This window comes from Aulostomus chinensis, chromosome 23, assembly GCF_037954235.1.
Source record: "Aulostomus chinensis isolate RoL2024-O1b breed Wild chromosome 23, RoL_Achi_v1.0, whole genome shotgun sequence".
Lineage (NCBI taxonomy): Eukaryota > Metazoa > Chordata > Actinopteri > Syngnathiformes > Aulostomidae > Aulostomus > Aulostomus chinensis.
The window spans coordinates 20,915,822-20,940,904 of NC_141342.1; the positions used below are offsets into that span (position 1 = coordinate 20,915,822).

Sequence of the window (25,083 nt, forward strand, 5' to 3'; positions counted from 1 at the left end):
GCTTTAAACAATAAAAACCAAAAGAAAACGTTAGCTTTAAACAATGAAATTAAAAAGAAAACGTTAGCTTTAAACAATAAAAACCAAAAGAAAACGTTAGCTTTAAACAATGAAACTCTAAAGACAACGTTAGCTTTGAACAATGAATAAAAAGAAAACGTTAGCTTTAAACGATAAAAACCAAAAGAAAATGTTAGCTTTAAACAATGAAATTAAAAAGAAAACGTTAGCTTTAAACAATAAAAACCAAAAGAAAACGTTAGCTTTGAACAATGAAATTAAAAAGAAAACGTTAGCTTTAAACAATAAAAACCAAAAGAAAACGTTAGCTTTAAACGATAAAAACCAAAAGAAAATGTTAGCTTTAAACAATGAAATTAAAAAAAACGCTAGCTTTAAACAATAAAAACAAAAAGAAAACGTTAGCTTTAAACAATGAAACTCTAAAGACAACGTTAGCTTTGAACAATGAATAAAAAGAAAACGTTAGCTTTAAACGATAAAAACCAAAAGAAAACGTTAGCTTTAAACAATGAAATTAAAAAGAAAACGTTAGCTTTAAACAATGAAACTCTAAAGACAACATTAGCTTTGAACAATAAAAACCAAAAGAAAACGTTAGCTTTAAACAATGAAACTCTGAAGAAAACGTTAGCTTTGAACAATGAAATTAAAAAGAAAACGTTAGCTTTAAACAATAAAAACCAAAAGAAAATATTAGCTTTAAACAATGAAATTAAAAAGAAAACGTTAGCTTTGAGCAATAAATGGTGGTGGTGGTGGGAGGCACAACCAACACCTGGGCCAGGAGTTTGCGGTCAACACTTTTCTGCTCTGGAAGACAGAGCAGCTCCAATCCAAATGTGGATAACAAGGTGATATTAGACATTGAGCCGCAACTGGAGCCATGACAGACAGAACGAATGAACCTGAAGATTGGTAGTCAAACAGAGTCTAACTTTTGACTCAGAGGCGTTGTTGGATCATTTATTTGATTGATAACCTAAGGACACAATACTAAAGATCTTAGATGAAAAACTAATTGAAAAGTGTATGTCTCATTGCCTCCAAACAACTTTAAATTGCTGTTTATAGAAGTGTAACTACACTTCAGCTGGGGATGGCTTGTATGACTTATGCAACAAAATTTGTCTGATTATCTCTGGATGCCCTTTGAATACTATGAATAATCTCGCATTGCCATACCAAGGTTGGCCTCTGGTAAACCCAGCTAAAGGGTGGCTGCCCTCCAGTTCAACCCCATCAACAAGCCCAATGTGGGGGTCTTGTCTCAGTACATCTGGAGGGATGCGTCCCGTCTGCAGCAGCAGGAGCCAGAGCTTTAATGGAAAACAGGTGCAAGGCCACTGGTGGCTGCATCCTTCCCGTATATAAGCAGCAGCGAGATGGAGGGTGTCAGCTGTACCAGGAAACCTTGAATCTGGTGAGTAGGGTGTTCTTAGACTGGCCTGCAGGGTCCATAACTGCTAATGATTTCCAATATTATCAAGGTCGCCTCTGCTGTCTTGTTTTGGTGTGAAGTTGTCCAGTAGCTGTGAACTAAGTTATGGCTTTTTCTCTTGTTAGAGAACATTGATTGAGCTCACAAAGGCCGTTTTTGATCTATGCTGTATCTATAACCTCCGGCGAGAAAACATATTCATCTTGATAAGAGACGTCTTGAAGTGCAAATGATGGCATGAAATTCTAGGAGAGAGTGGATGAGGAATGATGAAATAACTAGTGGGAACACAGCAATATTATAATATTCTGCTTGGTCTTGGATGGCCTCATTGATGTTTTTCCTCTCTGCTGCATTCGGTGAGCTGTTTACTCAACTAGAGGTTGATGCTGACTAGTGCCTGGGTCTGGTCCTCAGACGTCATTTATTTGATCTCCAAATTGAACGCCACTGAGCATATTGACGTGGCAGCCCTGTCCATCTTGCGTCATGCTCTCAGAAGGAAGCTAGAATGCTGTAATGTTGTGTATTGCAGCGTCCCAGCCTGCAACTTGTCTTGAGGTTGACGACTAACTGAAAAAAAAATCACTGTGTTAAAAACCTATTAGGATATCAGATGTATTTGAAGGAAAGACGACTTATTTCATCATCCATTAGCTACCCAGCAAACAGCGACTGTTAGCATTCAACCCCATCCTAGCTGAAACTGTCGATGGACTCATCACAGTGCGACGGGAGAGGATTGGAGTTTTACTGCTGGTCAACTGGGAAATCATGAAACGATAGTAAACCTGCTAACCTTTAGACAGCTCCCACCACGAACACTGGAGTGTTACACCAGTGAAAACACTTCTCTAATTATTCCACATCAGTTTTACTTGACATGTCTGATGATGGCTAGTAGATCTAATATGCGATCCATGTTCATGATAAACACTTGTTTTTGCTTCTGAAACGTCTCCACCCAAGGTCTTGGTCTTGATTCCCACTTGATACAGTCGTTCTTGTCCTGATGACTGTGCCCTCCCTCAGAAACTCCGGTTCAACTCACACAGCTGAATTCTGTTGCTGTAGTCAGTCCTGAACCGGCGGGTCCCCTGAGACCACCGCTGACTGACATGATTAAGATCAGGAAACCCAAAATATCCCTGACCTTCCACATGAGTAACCCGGCGATGACGAATCACGGCTTACTCATGGTAATTGGTCAATAATTCTGTTATTGGTTTGGACCGATGCCAGCAGTTCTGGCCCAGGCCTTTGGTTGTGCCAGAGATGAGAAGACAGAACAGCTGCATTCAGTACAGAACCTCCTGCCCGCCATGGCGGGATGATCAGCAGGCACCTGATAGGAGGACGAAGCTCCTATAGTCAAATGGAAGTTCTGATAAGGTAAAAGTACTGCATTTCCCTACATGCCGATTCCAGCTGTGCTGGGAAGAAGTCTTTCACCAGCAGATTAAGAACATTTTCACAAAGTGAGGACATTTTTTGCTGGCCCTCACAACTTCAAAGGGTTGCTCGAAGGTCAAGACTCGGTTTTAGGGTCTGGGGGTTGGAGTGGGGTAAATGTATTGTAGCTAGGGAACGAATGAGAGCTGCTCAACTAATCCAAATATCACCAAACTCACAATGTTTCCTACTGCACTTTTCAGATTAGAAGAGGGTGTAGTACTTGTTGGAGTGAAGAGAACACCTGTGTTTGATAAAATACCATTGTCTCTGGAGGTGTTTCCAAGAGAAAAGTAGACTCATGTAAAAATGTACAGCTCCTCTGAAATGTTGAAATTGGTACGCGAGTGAGAACCCTTCAGCCGTAGAATGAATGGAAAGGTAGAAAATCAGTGGACTGAAGGTCTGACATCGTCTCCAGTGTCAGACGAACCTGAAGAAGATGGAGGACGACGGGGTGAAGAAGGTGGACGCGGTCACAGAGCAGGACGTGGACCGGATGACGAGAACACAGGGTGATGCTGTGTGTGTGTGTGTGTGTGTGTGTGTGTGTGTGTGTGTGTGTGTGTGTGTGAGATGAATCATGGTGATGATGTCACTGTCTGATGTCATGTGCAGGAAACTTCCCCTACAGCCGGTTTCTGGAGTACATGAGGCAGTTTAAGACCTCGGAGCAGAGGGAGGAGGCCATGAGGAAGGCCTTCAAGATGCTGGACAAAGACGGCAGCGGGTACATCGAGTGGAACGAGATCAAGTAGGACTGCATCTCCACAAACATCCGTCTTTACAATGTTCCCCCCAGTAAGGCTGACTAGGGCGCTCTGCAGGTCAGAGCCAAAGTAAATGTTTTTGGTTGTGTTAAATGGATCTTGCCCAAAACTTCCTAGGTTCTTCTTTGACCCATGTTGCACCCGCCAGCCAGTGTACCTCCTGAAAGACCAGCCAGCAGACGCTGCGCCTCAACCTCCTTGGTGGACGGAGTCCTCGAATCATTCCAATCAGTTTTTGGACAAAAGTGAAGATTTAAGGCACAAAAGAAGAGAGCCGAGGCGGCTCCAGCGCTGGCTGCATGAACTTCTACTTAAAAAAACCCAACATTATTTGCATTTTTATATTTCTTGCACTTGTTTTCTTAAAGTGGACACATTCATTCACAAGCTTTTAAATCAAAGCAGCCCCGTTTTGCTGAGACCCTCCTTGAGAACAATCTCACACTTCACTGCATCAAAAATCCAGCCAAGGGAAAATGACCATGTTGGATTATGTCTCAGGTACATCCTGTCCACTGTCCCGACCGCAACCCCGTCAGCGCCGCTCTCCGACGAGGAGGCGGAGGCCATGATCCAGGCCGTCGACTCGGACGGAGACGGACGCATCAACTACAGAGGTGAGGAAGTTGGTGCTGTAGTAACTGGCTGTCACCACAGAGGGGCAGCAGTGAGTCTAACCGGCTTCTGTCTGTTCTCTCTTTCTTTCCATCCTTTTCCTTTGTAATAAATAATAGAGAGGCGTAGGAGGGCGAGTCGATCACGGCTGCAGCAATCAGTTTGTGGGCGACTACAATAAAAAAATCAACTCACACAAAGATGGAAAAAGTAAAGCTGTGGCGTCAGTAAATCGTCACTCACGTGTGGTTGTGTGTCTCCATCTTTCCCCCAGAGTTCTCAGACATGCTGAAGATGGACGTCAAACCCAGGAAGTAGACGTGGTTCTTCCCGCGCTGCCAGAGAGAGACCAGGAAAGACATGAGGAAGAACATCTCCTCTCACCAGTTCAAGAAAGGGAGGGGCGAGTGGAGAACAGTGTGCTTTCCGAGTGTTTGTCTAACAAAATTGAATAAATGTAATTTCATTCAGTTCAAATGTTCCTAGAAGGGGAAAAAACTGAGAATGAGTCAAAACGGTCAAACGCTCTTTGCAGACCAAAGGTAGAAGAAATGTGAAAATGCATGTTTATTGATTCGTTCATCCCAGGAACATTAACTGGTATCGATTTGGCGTCAGTTTTGAAGTATTTTGTATTAAAGTGTTCATAAAAATACGCAAGGGTGTAGGAGGCAATAAAAGGAGGTGCGTCTCTTTGGCCAGTCGGGTAAAAATATCTGGTATTGATTTGCTTTGGAGTTACGAGGTCACGCGAGCTGGAAGCCTGTCAGGAAAAACGAAGAATTCTGCATGGAGGGGGAAACAGAAGTTTGTTCTGAGTGATTTGGTCACTGATGCTTGGACGTTTGCCAGGAACGCCAGCCGATGGTTTGTCTTTCAATCCTTTCATGCGACGGCTTGACTCAGTTCTTGTGCCGCTTCTTGAAATAAATGAAAGACAAAGGTTTTTATCCTAGTTCCAAAATTTGTGTTACATTCAAATTCATCCATTATTCTTCACTGCTGGACATTTTATTCTTCATGGATACTCAACTGTCGTTTAGATTCCCAGTTTCCATGAGAGAAAATTTGAAGATTGATTGATATATGAAAAGTATACAATTACACCCCCCCCCCCCCCACTGTCAATTCTTATGGTTTGGTCTGAGTTTTGTTTGAAAGTGTCATTAAGTAAAGTTTATCATCATTAAAGTCTGTTTTGGAAAACTTCAGGTCATTCACAGAATTCACTCAAGGTGATTCAGAGCAGGATCCAGGCTGCAGAGCGGTGCGCTGACCAGTGGCCGCCACCAGGGGGCAGCAGCTCACTGTCTGAGGGAGCTCTGGACCAGTAGGTTCAGGACTGAAGAAGACGGATGATGGACTACTTTCGTTTCATGCGACTAGAAAACAAACTGCTTCCTGTGCCACAAAGCTGCACTCATGATTTCAACACGCTGTAGTTGTTTTCAAGATATTAAACCTCCGATGAATCACAGCCCACATTTCAAAAAATCCAAAAGAGCTGCAGCCGTAACAGTTTCGGGTTCAGCAATGATTGTCGCCGACCTTCTGTTAGCCGGTGTAACCGCTATTTTTCTGCTATTGACTCTACTTTCAATTTGACGTTAATGTTTTAAAAAAAAAGAAGCTTGAAACTGTCGATGGTACAGAGGCGCTCCACCCTCCTCTCCACCATTTTTGCTCTCAGACGATTCATAGCAAAGCAGTCAAGTCAATCAATGTAATTTCACACTTTTAAAATATTTAAACGTCTTTATTCATCAGGCATCGATCAGCTTGTTGAAGCTCCATCATCTTCGTCAAACAATCCGACGCCTTTTTCTGGACCCGGATTTGATTGTTCTTTGTTCCATAGCGCGCAAATTTCAGTGGATAAACAGTTGTGAAGATGTGCCTCGAAAATCCTGTTTACTGGCTTCCACACTACCTTGATGCCGCGGAAAATAAAACATCAGGGAAAAACGGCGTCTTTGCCAAACAAAACCTGGTCGTCAGAGTGAGTCAAGGCTGAGTTGAAGGGCTCAGCTGCAGTGAGGGAACGCAACATTCCTGCTGGCGTCACATCAGTGCTGAATTTCTCCAACCTTTGAGTAATACAGTATATTCCAAGGCCTGTACTCTGCAGTTGGAAGTACTTTGGAAGTAATTTTATCACCACTATCAGAGCTGAGTTCAAACAAACGTACCCACATTAAGGGTCAATCTTCAAACACACTTTTTAAAGTCCTTTAACAAGAGTGCGTTGTCTCACCATTGGCCGTGAGTCTGCAGGAGTCACCCAGCGTGGAGGCCGTCCGTGCGGTCTGGGCGGGAGCTCTGGTAGGGAGTCACCAAAGAAGTCCTGAGTCAGGCTTTGCAGCGCTGCCAACATGTCTGGCGGCAGGACCTGACATTACGCAGTACAGTTGGGAGCGAGCGAGGCCTCCAGCTGCAATATGAGCGGAGGCGTGCGGGAACAAATGAGCAATTAGCTGCTAGCAGCAAAGTAAAAGCTCAAACATTCAGTTCCCGAAGGTGTAACTGCCTCCGCCAAGGAGGTCACGTTTCCCTGGTGTTTGGAAGTTACACACAAAACCTGTCAGGCTGATTTTCACGGGACTTGGTGGAAGAGTGAACTGAGGAGGATCCCTTTCCATTTCCAGGCAGAATTTCCTTCCTCTACTTTTCACTATTGAACATGAATAGGCTTTTTTTTTGTTTGTTTCATTAAGAATGACAAAGATTTTCTGCGACTTCTGATTAAATTTCTGATCCCCTGGAACAGAATGTGTGTTGACTGAGTGAAACCAAAAAGGAAGGCTGGAAATAAAGGGAAGAAACACTGGAGAGCGGGCGTAGCAACAGTGCCTCATCGGTCCTGCACCAGTTCTCAAATTGAATTTAGTTACGTATCAGCCCGGTTTAAGGAAATGACACAACTTTCTCAGCAACAAGTCAACTTTTAGGGAAATATGCTTATTATCCATTTGTAGTGCCAGACAATCGGATACCACTGGAAGGCTAATTGCTAGTTAGCGCTAGCTAGTGTGGCAGCAGAGAAAACCTTTATACAAGTAATTTCAAATGTTTTTTTCACAGTGAGTGTTGAGCACAAACTGATATCTATTAATGCAGGCAAATACAGGTTTGAAGTAAAGTGTATCTGATGGCTTTTGAGATGGTTTTCTCTGGTGCCCCATTGGTAGCCTTCACAGAAGCTAAGCTAACTAGCGGTTAGCAGCTGGAGGTCTGAAGCTCCAGAACGGACAGAAGGGGATCTGTTTATTGTCTGGCTTCACAAATAATGGACCATAAGCTTGTACATCAAAATGCTGGTTCCTAAGGACAACAGGTTTTACTCAAACCAAGAGAAAAAAAAACTATAAAATCACAGTTTCCTTTTATTGAGATTTTTTAAAAATCAGGTTGTGAATTGCACTATAAAAGATCTCGCCTTCCCTCCATCGCATCGTAAAAACATTGTCCATTATTTCAGGTGACTGGACATCTGAATGATTCAGATCTGTACAAAAAATTAAATACACATTCCCTGATTTGTCTTTGGTTTCTCCTTCAATTGCAGACCTACAGTAAATGATTACTGCTGCTAAAACCTTAAGATTTGTCTTTTTGGTTTACAAGGAGTCCAGTCTCTGAGGAGTGGTTGATCTTTGCCTGGAGGATTCCTCGCACGGTGCGTCCATCACAAAGCCACTCCTTGGTAATAATCCCGCCGTCCAATCAGAGCGGACGGACCACGGACGTCCTTGTTGACGACGAAACTTGCTGAGTCGCCTCATAAAGTCTTACATAGTCTCTCAAAATGTATCAGTCGTTCACATTTAAAAAGGCACTGATGGTGCAGTCGAAGCGTCACAGGGTCCAACACAGCCTGGTGATGGTTAAAGTGGGATGAAGACAAAAGTGAAGAACTGCCTGGTGCAAACATCCCGGCGTCAGCCAGGGTTTAGTTTTGGTTTGTTTTTGTAACCTTCCACAGTAAAAAAGAGCCAGACAAACGCAGTCTGAGTGAATGTCAGGAGAGGCCGCAGCCGCTGCCAGCAGAGCTCTGACCGTCTATTTAGGGCGGAGAGACAAGATATTTTAAGCAGGAGGCCGACTCAACCGCAGTCTCTCGGTGACACGCGGTAACAAGAGACTCGGCCAGAGAACGCCGGCATCTCTGAAGCTACCCAGGAAAACATCATTTGGTGATTTGCAGGTCAACTTTTGAACAAACTTTGTTCTTTGAGTTAAAGCAAATTTTAAAAGCACTGTGAAACAATCGCTTAAACATTCTTGTTAAAACTTCAACAGACATCAAGAGGAGGAAGGCGCCGGTGCACGCGCTACACGTGCCAGCCGCCAGACCCAGGAAACTTGCCACCACTTTTTTATCAGCGATCTTTACGTCCTAACTTGTAACCATAAATGATGGTAAATCAACTCGTGAACCGAGTTTTCCCAGCTCATGCTAAGAAGTTAGCATTCCTCTATTGTGTACCGGACTGCTGGACACCCCTAGTGGTTGCGCTGCCCCCTACTGGGTCAGAGTGTGACCTGGAGTTTATGATACCTCAGAAGTTGAAGTCCAAAGATTGCTTTTAATGTGGAGGTTCTGAACCTTAGACAGAAAAGGATCATTTAGATTATCACCAGTTTACCTGGCCTGATACCACCTGGCTCTCCTGCTCCTCCGTTCTACACCTTCACTGAGGCTCAAGGTCACTGAGTAACCTGACAGTTCAATCTGGCGACCCCCTGCTGTGTCTACGTTAGCATCATGACGCTAATTAGCAGAAAAGATGAGTAACGTGGGTTTTCTCAGTCAAACATAAACTAGCAGGAAATGGGTGAGGCTGAACTGAAGTATTTATGGAGGCCATAATCAAAGAGTCATGTTTTGAAAACCAACATTGTGCAATGGGGCGACGGCTAATTATTAGCTAAATTATCTTTGAATAGACGCAGCAACAAGATGCCAACTTCCCCGTAATCATCCTGACTTGAGAACACGTCAGACTCATGCCAGGTGACAACACCTGGTTTTCAGACCTCCAGTCAAAGTCTGGCGTGTGGATCAATACAGGGCAGTTTGTTTTAATCCGTTACAGCTGACAGGAAGCCATCTATGCATGCTGGCACGGCAGGCACACGGGAGGGGTTTGCCCTGGAGGATTTATACCAGAAAGCCTTTCCAACATGTGGTTACGGTTTGAAAAGGGTTTGCTTCATCTCAAACCCTGATCTTTGCCTAAACACAACAACAACAACACAGACCTCGTAAAGTCTGCCTGGCAGTAAAACCTCAGGGCAAACTTCTATCGTCAAAGCACGGGACGTCTGGGTCGTCTGACAAGGAGGAGGAATCCTCCGTTTCCTTTCGGTTGAGGGTCTCGAGACAAAGCGGTCACAGCGAGCTGGTCTCCAATTACAGGGTGGATTGTTTTGGCGCCAGATGACAAATAGGTGATAACGTCATCTGTGAACCCAAACATTTATTTTTAAAAAGCTAGCTGAGAGCATGCAGTCGAGAGATTTGACAAGTTACAGGATAAATTTGACCTGCTGGTGGCGCTAGAGGGAACCCAAGGTCAAACCCATTTCTGGAGTGAATTCTCCGAGGACTGAACGGATTTCTGCTGCACAGTTGCTAGTCCAGACGTCTTGATGCTGACTGTCCTGCTTCGCCGTCTACGGAGGCTCACTGCCGCAAGAGAAATATTACAAAACACACAAACAGATGTTGCAACTGAAGGTCACAATTATGACTTAATTGCACTTTCATCTCAAAGTAAAGATCTTTTCAAATCTCATAATTATGATCTAACACTTCCTCCGTCATTCTTTTTTCGAGGAAACCAAACCAAGAATATTCTTTCTGGTTTAGATTTTTTTTTTTAGTGAAGAAGTTTGATAAATAAAACTTAAAACCTGCATTGTGAACAATTATAGCAGCTAAATTATGACTTAAATATTACATTTTTATGACAAAATCATTTTTTTTAAAAACCTTCCCATATGACTACTTGAATTATGGAGGATTTGTTTTTTCTCCTTTTCCCCTCCTCTACTGGTAGAAACCGGCTTCTACACTGTTGCTGCAAACCACCAAGAACCTTCTTTCTGGTTCTTTTTTTTTTTTATAAAACAAGTCTGATAAATAAAACTAGAACCTGTGTCCTGATCAATTATAGCAGCTAAAGTTAAAGAATTGGTTTCCTTCATGAAACCGGCGCTACTTTTGCTCCACAGTCAGGATCTGGAGTCATCGCAGGTCCTGCCTTCGTGTCCTGGCGACGCCCCGAGCATGGACACAATGACCTGGATTCACTTGTGCATGTAGAGGCGCATGAGCCCCGCCTGGTGCAGCTGCTGCCACAGAGTCATTTCCATCCGCAGGTCGTGGTTGATGAAGAAGCCCACAGGGTGGTAGCTGCGGTCGTAGTAGTGGTCCGAGTAGTTCTTGTAGTCCGGAGTCATGAAGCCGTACGCACTCACCTTTAATGCAGCAAACAGAGCATGAAATTACCTCTGACGTCGCCTCAAAACCACCTGGAAATGCTACAGTTTGTCATGTTTGTCGACCTGAAGCGTTTTCAGCTTCTTTCTCAGACTGGTTCAAACACGTTTTGAGGCTGATCGAATTCCCTGGAATGCTGGAAAATGTGTGCCACCGCTGGCGCGGTGACAGATGACACGTCACTTCCTGTTGTTCAGAGTTCTGTCGCTGCGCTATCAGCCTCATCAAGGCTACACGTTGTCAGACATACGGTGCGTGCTCCCACCGCCGGCTGGCAGGCAAAACACTCTCACGCTATCAGACAAGTGCAGCCTTGCTCCTGCAGGAAGTAGGCAGCCGTCACAGACAGCAGGGCCACAGTACCTGATCGCAGGTGTGCAGAGCAGCCAGCAGCATCACGGCTCCTGTCGACGGACGGTAAATGTCCTTGTATTTGGTTTTCAGGGTGTTTGATCGAAGGAATCTGGAAGAAAAATCCCGACATCGAGCGGCACTTAGCAGGTTCACACATCCAGTCAGTCAACATTGGACAGCTTCTTCAAACACACCCAGAGATGCCGACGGGTTTTATTTTAGACGCTGAGATTAAAACTTACATCGGACCCGTGAACATGTTCAGGTTCTTTTCGTAAAAGTATTAAAAAAACAAGCAAACAGAAAAGACTAACTTAGGGTCTCTGCTCAGAGTTTACAACTGAACACCGATGCGATTGGTTCAGTTTCGAGCAGTAAATATTCATAAATAAATATCCCTTCTCAACACTGAGCAAAGTCAACCGCCGACAAACGATTTCTGATTTAAAGGGAAACTTTTTCAAATGAGCCTTTTGGGGTTCAGTGACCAGATCCATCAGGTTCATGTTTCCCGTTTTGCTTCTGCGCATCACTTCCTGTAGTTTCAGGTCTGTAGTCCTGATGCTCTGCAGTAAAGGTGAGTTAGCACTCTGTGGGCCGTTCGTTAAGAACCTGGTAATCATTTACCAGTGGTGTTCGTGTTCAGGTTGGATGGATGGTGAGGTTACGACGAGGGTCACAAATATCATTCGTCAAGGTTAATTCCGCCGGCGTGTGCACCCCCCCCACCCCTTACCGGTTCCTGAGGTAACGGATGAAATCGGGGTGGTACATCTTCAGCTTCTCTGCTGACACGTCCTCCCCAAAGTACCTGGAGGGACTGGGAAGAAAATATGACATGAGTCTACAAGTCACTCAGGCTGAAGACATGAAACACAGTCCGTCAAACTGGTGGGGAAGCTTCACACGCTGGCGTGGTACGGAGGCTGGTCGCTCTAGATAAGCATGAAGGTTGCTAAACTTAATCTCTAACACATCCGTGTTCACACCTTATTACCCCTGTGTGTGTGTGTGTGTGTGTGTGTGTGTGCGGGCGTGTGTGTCCCTAACTGCTCACATATACACAGGGAACTGCTGTCATTCTTGAAGGCAGCAAAACACCCGAGCAACAGGCTCTGCTCCGTGTTTGCCGAGGCTGAATCATCGCCATTACTCAATCTGATCAGTAAATGTTTCACAGCCTTTTGTTAGGTTCGACTCAGAGCTGGAGAAGCAAAGCAGCCGCATGGAGAGTTTTTAATCTCCAAAAGTCAAAGCTGTAAAGTAAAAAGGTACTGAATGTCCATGAGGTCAAAGTCTATTCATTCATACTCGCGCCAAACAAAAGACGACAGACAAAAGAGAAACTGAGAGTTGATAAGAACAATATTAAGAAACACATTAAACTCAACTCAAAACGAGGCTCCAACTCTGCCTGAACTCAAAGCACCAGTCAGGACGTGAATGCTGCTTTCATCACAAACTTGTATTTTGTCTTTCAAGTACTCGCAAATAGATTTTCCCGCATATTTAGCTGAGAGCTACTGTTGACTGATGGCTCACAAAAGCCAAGCGTCATCCGGTACAATCCTCGACCCCTTTGTCAGGCTGTTAGTTCAAAGTGTTTGTGGATTACTGAGCAGAGCTTTAACCAAACTACCTAAAGTCAGATGGAGCTAAAGCTCATGGCTACTGATGGCTAACAGCAAAACAAGCTAAATACAGTATATGTACGTGACTGGCTCTTTCTGCAGTCTAGGGTCAGAAGGAACACAGTGACCTTGAGACACCCACTTGTTAGTACTTGAAAGGCTAATAGTCTTTTTGGACAAAAGTATGGCTCAAAGTACAAACACCACAGAATCGTTCTTTTGACAAAGTCAATCTGATGTTTGTGCACAACATATTAAGAACTTTTATGGCAGAACAACTGGAGGAGTCACGAGCTGGAGGTGGAGTTCAACGTTGGAACCAGTCTTACTCTTTGTTGTGCTCCGGGCCTCTCGCCACTAAAGCGTGCGTCGCTGCGGCCTTCATCAGCAGGTAGTCGCGGTCGTGATCTGGCAGAAAGATGTAGCGCGTTTCCTGTGGAGAGCAGCAGAGTTTGAAGGGATACAGGCTGGATTATTTGTACTGTGTTTGAAAAACTTCTTGGTCCTGACCTTAGAGATGGGGGGTCCTCTGTAGCCCACGCCTGCGTAGCTCCTCATCGAGTTCATGAGTGTGTTGGTGGAGAAGGTGTAGTGGGTGGTGCGAGACCCCACGTCCTCCTCAAAGCCCTTTACGACGGCCCCATTGGTCCTGGAGTCACAGGTCCACAGACAAACACGTTAACATGGATGGAAACAACCGCAGAGGAGCCTGCCGACCTGGAAATGTTAAGTGGGCTCTTCTGGTCTTGTTATTGGAGGGATTCGATCGTCACGTCCTCAGCATGGGAAAGCAGCGCAGCCCAGAACAGTTTCAGGATTTTTGGGCTCACTTTCAATAATGTGGGATTTTACAGAAGCGTAGAACAGCTGTACTTGCTCTTTTACTCTTGTAGCATTTTGTTGTGGTAAATTATTCATATGAAGGCAATAAAAAGAGGTGTGCCCTATATTTGCTGTCTGGGAAGCTAACTTAGCTAGCTGACTGAACAGACGCTAGCTAACAGGCTAAAGTGTTCTGGAGACTGCAGCGTCTGCCCAGCTGAATAAGCTTCAAACATGTTTAGCTAGCTTGATCATGCTAATATCTGGGGAGAAGTATTTCCATGGACAGATTTAGCCTCTCGTCCTGAAAATTCACCTGCATCTTCAAGCTAGTACAATGTCTGCAGTGCACATCTGGATTTTGTCTCTCATGTACTCCCTGATAGGTGTCTTGAGCTCACAAAGATGTTTTTCCCTCCACTGTAGAATGTAGAAAGAGCCAGCCACGTACATTTCGCTTGAGCTGACCATTTACTGAGTGTACAGCTGGATGAAGAAGACTCGGATTATACTGGACGGTGAGTTTGTGATTCGACGTTTTGGACAGTTTTGCTGCTGTTTGCCGTTAGAGTCCGTTAGCTTCAAGCTAAATCTATGTTGCTTGATCCCTCTACGTTCTGGAGTCACAAAGCAGTAAAGCAGGAGGGGGAAAAATGCCTGAGACTCCCATTTGTGAGAACCTGAGAGGCAAAATACATGTTTTGGGGGTAGTATCCCTTTAAAGATGTACTACATATGTTTGTGTAGTTGAACTACAGGGAATTTTAACCTCAAATTACCACTTGCAGCGAATTCTTTTCCCCTTTTTTTTTGCTTCTATAAGTCTGACATACTACAGAACTGGTGTAATTCAACTTTTAAGTCTGATTCTTTTTTCTTTTTTGTCAAAATAACTTTATTTCTATGAATGATGTTTCTTTGTCCATTTCACAACACTGATTTGGGGGTGGAATTGCGTTCAAGTAAGAAACTCGAGAGTCCGAGTCTACCTGAAGACGTAGTCGTGGCCGTCAATCTCCTTCCCTTTCTTCGAGTCCTTCAGTATCCCGCCGTTCCCCACCACAGCGCAGCGGGTGCACTCGGACTTTTTGCTACGATCCTTCCAGTCGTCAAGCATCTGCCAGTTGGCGGACGAGTTGAGCACAGACAGAGTTTCCAGCAGAGCTGTTGACACAAACACACGGTGACTGTGTTTAAGACCCTTGAATCATGAGGAGACGACTCAGCTGCTCAGCCGCTGCTCGTTGTGTGCCGTTGTAATTACGTTCGCCCACAGATTCCATTAATCTGTGAACGCCACATGTGAGCACACAGAGAGGAAGTAGCCATTATCTCGACATGATCATCATCTCTGCTGTGCCGAGGCCTGGCCTTAATCTCATTATCTAAAAATACCTCCCATCTTCTGCCTTGGATGTGTTTGGTTTGAGATTTTTGACAAGAAAACATGCAGCTCATCACCAGGTTTAGCACCGTCGGTCCTGGAGGTTCCCAGGAACGCGTGAAAGCAAATCTGGATCTGCTCTGAAATAACACATTTCAAAGCTGCGAACGCAGAAGGAAGGACATCCTGATGTGGATTTGTTCAACGCTTGAATTCATGCTCATTCAGACGTTGGTGCAAGACGACAAGCAAACAACTTTTTGAAAAGCTCATTTTCTGAATGGAGTTTGGATTTCATTAATTTGATTAGTTGCTTTTTTCCTGAGTTTTGTTTACTTATGTTGATCCAGTCAGAGGGCAAATGCAACTTTTGACAGTCTTTAATTTGTATCAACAAACAAATATATTTAAAGTTGTGTCATTCCATTTAGGCCGTCGGACTGTTACAGACATATCTGAAATCAATATTTATCAGTATCAGCATCCCTGATCATAGGTGGTCTTGAGCTGTTCTTGACCATCTACAGTTTTGTTTCTGGGGACTTACAGTCGTAAGAGATGCCACCCCAGCCGTGGGCGCCCGGGTACCGGCTCAGGCGAAGGTGCTGGTCTCGGGTGGCGTGCTTGGCCCACTGCAGCACTGGAATATGCTTCAGAAAACGACCACCAAACTCTGTTTTTGGGAACCGACTTCGGATTCCATCTGGGCAGTCCTGAGAGGAGCAGACGACAGAGTCAGTGGTGGTAACATCCCACATAATCAGCAGAACCAGAACCACTTGGCAGGCTGCAGAATCTCAGAGTTAACCTCCAAACTCTGGCTGGAGGCCCAGGAACAACTCACTCATGATAAGTTGACATGGGCACGCTCTACGTAAACGTTAAACAAACTCAAAATAACACACGCAGGCAAACAAGTTCCATGTGAAGAACAGAAGACATGGCACCGATCTCATGACCATCTTTATCTCGTTACCTGCTCCTGGTTCTCTGTGGAACCAATTATCTATCCAACATCCCGTCGCATTGCCTGCTATGATGTTTTCTCATCGTGTTGCCAGAACATCTGAAGAGGAGGCTGATTGGATGTTGACGACATGCAGAGAAAGAGAGCTTCCTCTGTTGCTTATCATCACCATTACACGTTTACTCAGTAGGACGGAAGCTGTGACAACATCAGCTTCAACCAGATGGAAACCACAAGTATGTGACACGCTCTGTGCAACACCTAACAAAAGTCATGCCTCAGGGGTTATTTATGAGTGCTTCTACTGACGAGTACTTCAATAGCGAGTACTTCTGATGAGGAACTCTGTTGTTATTCCCTCCTGCATGGTGATCCTGGATCCTGCAGGTCTGTTCCCAACCACTGGACTGGGGCCCACGGGTGGGCCGTGATATACTTTAAATTAAAGCCCACTAATTGTCTAGTAGAGAGTGATCAGAGTCTAGAAGAGAGGGATCAGTCTAATAGAGAGTGATCGGAGTCTAGTCGAGAGTGATCGGAGTCTAGTAGAGAGTGATCGGAGTCTAGAAGAGAGGGATCAGTCTAATAGAGAGTGATCGGAGTCTAGTCGAGAGTGATCAAAATCTAGTAGAGAGTATCGGAGTCGAGTAGAAAGTGATCGGAGTCTAGTAGAGAGTGATCGGAGTCTAGTAGAGAGTGATCGGAGTCTAGTAGAGAGTGATCGGAGTCTAGTAGAGAGTGATCGGAGTCGAGTAGAGAGTGATCGGAGTCGAGTAGAGAGTGATCGGAGTCGAGTAGAGAGTGATCGGAGTCGAGTAGAGAGTGATCAAAATCTAGTAGAGAGTATCGGAGTCGAGTAGAGAGTGATCGGAGTCTAGTAGAGAGTGATCGGAGTCTAGTAGAGAGTGATCGGAGTGGAGTAGAGAGTGATCAGCCTAGCAGAGAGTGATCAGTCTAGTCAAGAGTGATCGGAGTCTAGTAGAGAGTGATCAGAGTCTAGTAGAGAGTGATCAGTCTAGTTGAGAGTGATCGGAGTCTAGTTGAGGGTGATCGGAGTCTAGTTGAGGGTGATCGGAGTCTAGTAGAGAGTGATCAGTGTCTAGTAGAGTGTGATCAGTCTAGTCGAGAGTGATCGGAGTCTAGTAGAGAGTGATCGGAGTCTAGTAGAGAGTGATCAGAGTCTAGAAGAGAGGGATCAGTCTAATAGAGAGTGATCGGAGTCTAGTAGAGAGTGATCAAAATCTAGTAGAGAGTGATCGGAGTCTAGTAGAGAGTGATCGGAGTCTAGTAGAGAGTGATCGGAGTCTAGTACAGAGTGATCAGAGTCTAGTAGAGAGTGATCGGAGTCGAGTAGAGAATGATCAGTCGAGTAGAGAGTGATCAGCCTAGTAGAGAGTGATCAGTCTAGTAGAGAGTGATCAGTCTAGTAGAGAGTGATAAGAGTCTAGTAGAGAGTGATCAGTCTAGTTGAGAGTGATCGGAGTCTAGTTGAGAGTGATAAGAGTCTAGTAGAGAGTGATCAGTCTAGTTGAGAGTGATCGGAGTCTAGTTGAGAGTGATCGGAGTCTAGTTGAGAGTGATCGGTGTCCAGTAGAGAGTGATCAGCCTAGTAGAGAGTGATCAGTCTAGTAGAGAGTGATCAGTCTAGTTGAGAGTGATCGGAGTCTAGTTGAGAGTGATCGGAGTCTAGTAGAGAGTGATCAGCCTAGTAGAGAGTGATCAGTCTAGTAGAGAGTGATCAAAGTCTAGTATTCCATCAAAGGGAGGAAATACTACCAGTATGCAGGAACATGAGCACACAGCCTGCGACTACGTTGAATGACTGTGGCGTTCTCGATCTGCTCTGGCGTGAATCTCAACTCAGCAGCAGCGGCAACATTAGCACATCCTCTGCTTTTGATACTGCAGCTAACTAACCAGCTAACACTGCCTATCATGTTAGCGCCGCCTCACTGTTGGGTTTGTAAGATCATGTTACTTCTAAACTTAACAATGTTTACGCTAACCCACCTGTTTGTTCTCATTCTCCCAAATGAACATCGATAAGAGAATCAATAAAGGAACGAACCGTTGAGCAGAATTGAAAACGGAATCGTAAAAATCTCATCAGTTCCCATCCCGAGTGACGCTGCAGATGGGAACTCACACTGAGGCTCTGCATCTCATTGTTAAGCTCTCCTCACCATGATGTCAGTGTTCTGGGGACAATGGCGGCCCACAGGCCTCCATCAATCAACTCTTTGATTGTCTGTGACGGAGCTGTGCTGATGCTGATGATGGTCACAAGCTGCCTCCCTCCAGCAGACGACTTCTGGTGAAAGCATCAACAGTTTCTTCTCTTTAGTTCATGTATTATATTATTTGGTTTCAGTTTTTGAGGTACAAGTACGTCAAAAAGCAGGTTTGTGTATGAGTTTTACATGAGTAACACCAGCAGTCAGCACCTGCAGGTTTCAACCTCTGAGTCTTAAAAAATACATCTTGGGCTAAGTCCCGCCCACAATGAATATGACTGGTTTACAGAAAAACAACCCAGGTGGATGACGGGTGGAGCCAGACATTAAGGAAAGAGTCACTAAAGCTCAAATCTCTCTGTTTTACTGAGATAATATTAGATTATCTGGGATGCCGAGTTAATGTGTAGCAGATATTTGCAGATTAGAGGGTGGAACTCACCGTCTGAGGAGGAACCTCCTCACTCATGTAAGTGTCCCCAATGAAGGGGGGCTCGGTGGGTCCGTGAGGCTCGGTGGGGTGCTGAGGCTGCAGCATCGGGCCTCTGGCACTGGTTCTGGTCTCATCCGCTCCATGTGACCCGGGACTGAACTTGAAGTCATCTGGTGGTTTCTGTCCAGCCGTGGACGTTTGAGTCTTTGCAGTCGGAGCGTGTGTGACGAGTGTGTGCTGGACCGTTGTGGAGGATGGAGTGGCGGGTGGGTGTGTCGCCGGGTCACTGTTGTTGTGTCTGTCCAGAAGTTCCACAAAGTCTCGGGAACGGCTGAGGAGGACAAAAGAGGTGGCGGTGAGCTGAGCGGGAAGCACCGTCATGGGAGACTGACCCCCTGCTGGCCGTGAGCGAGAATTACAAAGCCTCCACACCAACCTCAGCTGCCGGACCTGGAGGCTACGTCCACTTATCTAGACGCTCCAAGACCAACGCTGCAGAGCCTCAGCAGCACTTAATTCACCAAACGACCAGATGTGCGTTCTCGCTCTCCTGGCTCTGCTTTGAGGGTGGAACCACTGGCGGGTTCCACCCAAACACAAGAGGCCACTTCTGAGAAACTCTCCCTACTTTGGTCGTCACTACAGAGCCGGGTGTCTCCCACTTTTGAAAGATCAGACTGCATTGTGGGAGAAAACGTTTGGGTTGGATCCTCTCCTGCATATTTGAGCGATTTGACTTCAGAATAGAAAGTAAGAGGAGGAGTCACGAACACAGACGACTCCGCCTCCACCAGCACCGTCAAACATTCCACCTGCTGACTGGCGGTTACCACCCTGCTTTCATTAAAAGACGCTGCTGGCGTGTTGGCGGCGGTGAGTAGACCTCGTGAAGGACCGCGGGCCCGACCCAGATCTGCTAAAGCAGGTGAGGTAAAGTGGAACTCTGAACGAGGTTCCGCCCGCAGCTGATTGACATCCGCCGCTGCCGTGTTGATGGTGTTTGTCGGATTTCAGGCGGTGACAGTTTGAGGCTCTCGGGTTCAGACTTCTGGCTGTTTTACTGCCTGAACAATAAATAACAATGAGATAATGAAGCAAATAAAGACGGCAAAGACGCTAGAAGAGGACAGGAGAGTAGAAGAGGCCGCTAGTTGATGCAGTACTCATACATGTACATGTACACACACAAGTCGAGTGCATGATATAGGCCGTTCTTAGTTCCCCTCTGTGGCGTGGGTTTAGCCACCGTCTGCCCTCTCAGCAGCTCCAGGACGCGAGCGCTCAGCCCGCTTCCTTCCTGTTTGACTCAAGCACAAGTCACATTTGCTGCTTTCAGACGTAGAAACGCGCAAGAAGCCTCCAGGCAGCAGCGGCCAAACGCCACTCTGGTTATTTTTAAACCAAGTAAAGAGCAACTTTTCAAATGAGAGACCAGTGAGCTCCACCCCCCAACCCCCACCACACACCCGCCCAAATCAGCTGTCCTAACCCCCCAGAGATGGAGAGAGAGAATGAGAGAGAGAGAAAGACCTCTACCAAAATAACTCCGGGGGACTTTTCCCTCTCCCTCCAGCGTGGCTGCGTGTTCAAACCACAATGATACAAGCAGCCAGGAATAAGTGGTGGTTACAGAAAAAGAACCCGTGGAACTTTTCATAGCTCTCATTATCTCAGAGTTTAACCTCCTCCTCCTCCTCCTCCTCTATTGTGATGTCATGTATGTTTGCCCGTGTTAATGCACCTCGTTGGGTAACTGTCTTGCATTACCTTGGATGACCTTTGACCTTGTTATTCCTTCAGAGGAGGTTACCATGACTCATCAGGTATCACAGTCACCTGAACCACAAAATGTCCATATTTGGGCATGCTGCACACCTGCAATACTCTCAAGGGAACGACACACAAACTCTGTTTTCGCTCATTTCTGCATCGTTCTTTCCTGCAGCGACGTTCCTCGTCAAACATCAGGCGCACCAACAGTCTGGTGGAGTTAATTTGACCCGAGTGCCGTGCAAGCTTCCTGTTGCACAGCTTGACCCGGTCAGGACTGCCATGCTGTGAAGACGTGGCGACCCACTTGGGTCAACGTCAACTTTCATGGCTGCGTCTCTGTGGGTAATCAAATCTTCCCTTCAACCACACGATGCTTCATCTGACGGTTTCTCACTGACATCGGCCTCTAGACGGGAAGCTGCAGGGTGACTCTCCGTTACTGGGCACCAACTGCCACCAACCCACAGACGCCATCATGGTTCATCTGAGGTCACCGTCGCCTTGAGTGTCAGGAATCGACAGATTAACGTCTTAACCACCACACTTACTCGTCAGTTAGCCTGACTGGAGCTGGACTAACGGGCCTAGCTGCTGTGTTTGGGGATCGGGTCGCTCTGGTGCGTTTACGCTTCTGTCAGCATCAAATCAGCTGCAGGATCAACGGGACTGAGGCGCTGAGGCGCCACCAGTCAAGGATCAGTGGACAAAACTACGCCCACACAAGAACCTTGAGGAGCGTTGAGGAGCTTTCATCTTTGATAGCGTCTGAATTCAGGGCCGTGCTCAACGCCTGCTAGCTAAGTAAACATAAACAAAAGTCTGAGCTGCGAGGAGACACACCGCCACCTGGTGGTGCGGAGGAGGATCCACGTCGGTGAATAAAGCAGTTGTTCCTGCATCTTGCACACTAGGAAAGTCGCTTGGAGCTGGAACTCCTGATGCAAATGACCATGAACTCATGAGCAAAATGTTCACAATGGAGAAGTCCGGCTCCCCCTGCTGGCCACCAGGCAGCGCAGGTTCAGCCATCCACACCTGATGCAGTCTGTCACGGCAGCTCACCTGCGTGGCTTCTGTATGAACCTGTGCAAATGCTTCAGAGGCACCAGGGACCAGGACAGGTGCGTCTCCAGGTTCACGCATAGGATGTAGACGAACAGCAGCGAGCTGACGGCCAGCACGCACAGCACCAGCCTCCTTGAGACCGCCATCCCCGTCACCGAGCGCGCCGCCCCGGGTGCGAGGCTGCGTGTGCTGGCCCTGCCCTCCGCCTCGTCAGAGGGAACATGAGGAAGCGGAGATGTGGTCCCACTCGGGTCAGTTTCTCGCCTTCTCTGGTCAGCCAGGAGAGGACGGGGGTTTATCAGCAGGCGTCAGGATCTGGGCCGCGCTCCTCTCAGCGCCGCTGTGGACACAGGAAACCTCATCACTCAGCATCAATAAACGCCACTAATCCCTTTTTAATGAAACCTTTGCTCTCGTCGCCTCACAAAAGTGCAGCGTCACACTGTTCAGATCCTTTTGCATTTGCTTTCTTTTTTTCCAGGGCTGTGAGCTGAGCAGCGTTTTCCGTCCTCTCACAAGACGCCTGATGTCAGCTGCAACCGCCCCAACAAATGCAGGAAAACCCCATTTTTCATGAAATGTTGCCTGGTGTGTTGTAGCCAAATGAACTCTGCTGAGCTTTGGTATTCACACTGAGACCCGGCCCCCCCTCACTGTCACCTCTGTATCAGCAGTTTCACTCTCTGAACTTTGGTGAACTCAAGACTTCAGGAGCCTTAAAGAGGCAGTTGACATTAAAAAAAAACAGAAGTTCTGCTGTTAGTTTGAGGGAAGTCTGGTTTTGGAGACACAGGACTTTAAAGTCCAGGGCAGCGAACACAGAGCCAGTAAAAGTGTGGCAGGGGGGATGAACACCTGGAGACTGCTGTAGGTTCACGGAGTTGACATGCAGTTGGAGGAGCTGGGACTGTCACCCGGCCACGAGTCCCAGCCACGAGTCCCAGCCACGAGTCCCAGCCACGGCGCCAGTAAACAAACTTCTGAGACTTCCATGTCCAGCTGTGCAGATTCCCACGAGCGGCGCTTAATTCTCAGCAGGCAGCCAGGACTCCTCACCTGTAACTGCTGCCGTGGCGACCTGTCGCCGTGGTGACCTGCACCTTGAAGACTCAGAAGGAACCAAAGTCTTGTTTTCACGTTTAACCTGAAGCCTCTCAGACAAGATGTACTTTGTGTCAATTTACTGAGTATTCCACAGAAACCGGCCCTTGTACTGCATGAGATGTACTTCAAACTGGTGAAATACAAGTTCTGTGTTTTACTGGATACTACATGCATAAGTAATTTGTGTTGTGGTAAAACAGAGTTTCAAGAAACAACATCTATATTGAAGCCAGAATTGGTTCCCTCACTTTAATTATTTTGAGGCCACAAGATATAATCTGCTCCCTAACTTAAATTAAGACAAATCATAACTGGTTCAAGGACATGAAATAATTAAAGTTAGGGAACAAGTTACGTCTCGTGGCCTAAGAATAATCACCCTCTCTAAGCCATAAAACAATAAAGACAGGATGTTCTCCGAGGCCGCTGCGGTGGGGTGGGCGGAACCAGAGCGGTCGAAGACACGGTCAGTCAAGGGAACGCTGGAGAACAAGAAGAACCTCTTGATTCATTGACTTCACCGTCCAAATTCTTGTCATACGACATTTCCAGAGTAGAGGAAAAGTGTGACAAATGCGGCGTTCATTCCGGCCAGCACTCGTGACAGCGTTCCAGGAGTTTTCCTGGAGTTTTCCTGGAGTTTGAGGCAAATGTTCAATCTCTGAAACGTCTGTTAACGGATAAAAAAAAGTAGTAAATAATTCACCTCCAGAATTGTCATCAAAACCCCCGTGGAGCCGCACCGTCTGATGCAAAACACACCGGTTGAGGTTTAAGTCCAGGAGATGTCAGACATGCTGCCTTTGACCAACTGATTCTCAGGAGTTTTCCAGGATTTTCTCAGGAATGCCTGCTGACATGTGGACCAGCAGATTCCCGCCGCTGCTCTGGGCTGTGAGGAGCTCCAAATACACGCAAGACCTCTGGAAGTGTGTGGACAACCGAGGGCTGGAACTTTACTGCTGGACCTTTGTGAGTGGTGCCAGGATGAAGGTGATTTTCTTCTGTGATGCAGGGAGCTGTAAACCCCCCCTCCAGGGACAATAAAGTCTAACTACCTCTAGGAGGTGGTGGAGGTGCTGCTGCTGCTGCTGAGGCTAAACAGGGAATGGAAAGAATGTGTAGCAGCGATCCCACGTCTCTGATAACACACACAAAAGGACGGAATTTTAAATAAATGCTACAAAAGTCTGACAGACGGATGTGTGTGTGTGTGTGTGTGTGTGTGTGTGTGAGTAAGAGAGAGAGATCGGAAAGTACATCAGTCGGACTAACCATGACTCAATCAGTCTTCCTTCAGTCATGAGTCTTTTCCTGTTGAGCAGACACAAAAGTAAGGGGGGGTGTCTGACCTGGCTTGGCGAGTCCCCGCGTCCTCCTGTCCGTCCGCCCTCCACCACCAAAGACATGTTCCTCTGAGTTACTGCTGCTCATCTGGTGTGAAGCAGCTGCCCTGCCAGCCTCAGAGCTGGTGGGCGGGGCCATTGTGAAATGAGCAACAGCTGCTGGCAATTGGTCAACCCCCCCAGGTCCCAAGCCTGTGTGTGTGTCTGTGTGTGTGAGGGGGGCACTCCAGGCTACAGTGTAGTCAGACATGAGCAGGCAGGAGGAGGATCGCTGCTCTGTTGGCAATGTGTCGGAGACCCTAACACACACACGCACACACACACACACACACACACACACACTTTGACTCAGATGCCTTTTATAAACACTACACACAATAAAACTCAAATATTTCACACTGTATCGTAAAAAATGCAATTCTAATTTCTTTATAAAGTTTTTTTGCACTCAAAAATACCTCCTGGTGCCTTTACTGGTACCTTTACTTCTAGACTGGTTCCTCTGGAAAAGGCCTCTTAATTGGTAAAGAAAAGATGTCGAACCCGTCTCTCAGTCAGGGTACCTGTGGGTACAACACCCAGCGCTCACCCATCACTACCACTCTCTGCCAGAGGGGGCGCCAGAGAAACCCCTGCAGACTGGAAGTTCAAAGTAGCTGCTTGAAATAAATGTTTGTTCAAGTTTAGTGGTTTGTTTTTCCTCGTTTGTGATTACTACATCATGAAGCTGGTATCAGTCATCAGCCACAGGCCCACCCGCCTCTAAATATCAGCACCTAAAAAAACATCGCATCCAAATCCAATTTCTAACACAAGAAAGCGGACAGCAACGCCGCCGGGAGCTTCAAATGAGAATTCCTCCTGTTGAGGTTAGGAACTTCTCAGGGGTTTACTGGCTGGGATTGAGGTGTTTGACCAGTTTTAATGAAGCAGGTGCCGGGTGGGGGTGCCGGGTGGGGGTGCCGGGTGGAGGTGCCGGGTGGGGGTGCCGGGTGGAGGTGCCAGGTGGGGGTGCCGGGTCGAGGTGCTGGGTGGAGGTGCCAGGTGGGGGTGCTGTGAACAACAGCCGTGTTCAGACCTTTCACATCCTGGTTCTTCTCGTTGACTCTGCCCTGGGTAAGTGATTTTGCTGAGTAGGGGCTCCTGTCCTCAGACGTTGGGGGGGG

The 25,083-nt window shown here is 46.5% G+C and overlaps 2 protein-coding genes across 9 annotated transcripts; one reads left to right on the plus strand and one right to left on the minus strand.

The window, feature by feature from the left end:
- Positions 1-1,203: 1,203 nt before the first annotated feature.
- On the plus strand, positions 1,204-5,495 carry LOC147240022 (parvalbumin-like EF-hand-containing protein). Of its 2 annotated transcripts, none has more exons than XM_086195617.1 (5): positions 1,204-1,444; positions 3,336-3,429; positions 3,533-3,668; positions 4,186-4,301; positions 4,574-5,495. In XM_086195617.1, the coding sequence occupies exons 1-5, from the start codon at positions 1,346-1,348 to the stop codon at positions 4,615-4,617; spliced, it is 489 nt and encodes a 162-aa protein (XP_086051743.1). In that variant the 5' UTR covers positions 1,204-1,345; the 3' UTR covers positions 4,618-5,495. The 2 variants fall into 2 exon arrangements, with proteins under 2 accessions (XP_086051743.1, XP_086051744.1); XM_086195618.1 differs by lacking the exon at positions 1,204-1,444 and adding an exon at positions 2,798-2,854.
- Positions 5,496-7,593: 2,098 nt separating this feature from the next.
- st6galnac (ST6 (alpha-N-acetyl-neuraminyl-2,3-beta-galactosyl-1,3)-N-acetylgalactosaminide alpha-2,6-sialyltransferase) lies at positions 7,594-24,065 on the minus strand. 7 transcript variants are annotated; one of them, XM_086195671.1, is made up of 12 exons: positions 23,847-23,983; positions 23,334-23,712; positions 22,323-23,241; positions 21,465-21,807; positions 18,639-18,960; positions 15,543-15,708; positions 14,601-14,775; positions 13,300-13,438; positions 13,119-13,222; positions 11,895-11,978; positions 11,168-11,267; positions 7,595-10,782 (listed from the first exon to the last, which is right to left on the minus strand). In XM_086195671.1, exons 4-12 carry the CDS (start codon positions 21,611-21,613, stop codon positions 10,612-10,614), a joined length of 1,410 nt encoding a protein of 469 aa, XP_086051797.1. In that variant the 5' UTR covers positions 21,614-21,807; positions 22,323-23,241; positions 23,334-23,712; positions 23,847-23,983; the 3' UTR covers positions 7,595-10,611. The 7 variants fall into 7 exon arrangements, 6 of the variants coding, with proteins under 6 accessions (XP_086051797.1, XP_086051795.1, XP_086051794.1 ...); XR_015111562.1 differs by lacking the exons at positions 22,323-23,241; positions 23,334-23,712 and having other exon boundaries at positions 7,594-9,763; positions 9,847-10,782; positions 23,924-24,065; XM_086195669.1 differs by lacking the exon at positions 22,323-23,241 and having other exon boundaries at positions 23,278-23,712; positions 23,924-23,995.
- Between the last annotated feature and the right edge of the window lie 1,018 nt (positions 24,066-25,083).

Coding starts and splice junctions, on each gene's coding strand:
- LOC147240022 (XM_086195617.1), top strand. CDS start 1,346: ATGGAAAACAGGTGCAAGGCCACTGGTGGCTGCATCCTTCCCGTATAT. Junction 1,445..3,335: donor ACCAGGAAACCTTGAATCTG/GTGAGTAGGGTG, acceptor CATCGTCTCCAG/TGTCAGACGAACCTGAAGAA. Junction 4,302..4,573: donor CGGACGCATCAACTACAGAG/GTGAGGAAGTTG, acceptor TCTTTCCCCCAG/AGTTCTCAGACATGCTGAAG.
- st6galnac (XM_086195667.1), bottom strand. CDS start 21,613: ATGGCGGTCTCAAGGAGGCTGGTGCTGTGCGTGCTGGCCGTCAGCTCG. Junction 18,961..21,464: donor TTCATACAGAAGCCACGCAG/GTGAGCTGCCGT, acceptor TGTCCTCCTCAG/CCGTTCCCGAGACTTTGTGG. Junction 10,783..11,167: donor CTCTGCACACCTGCGATCAG/GTACTGTGGCCC, acceptor GCTGCATTAAAG/GTGAGTGCGTACGGCTTCAT.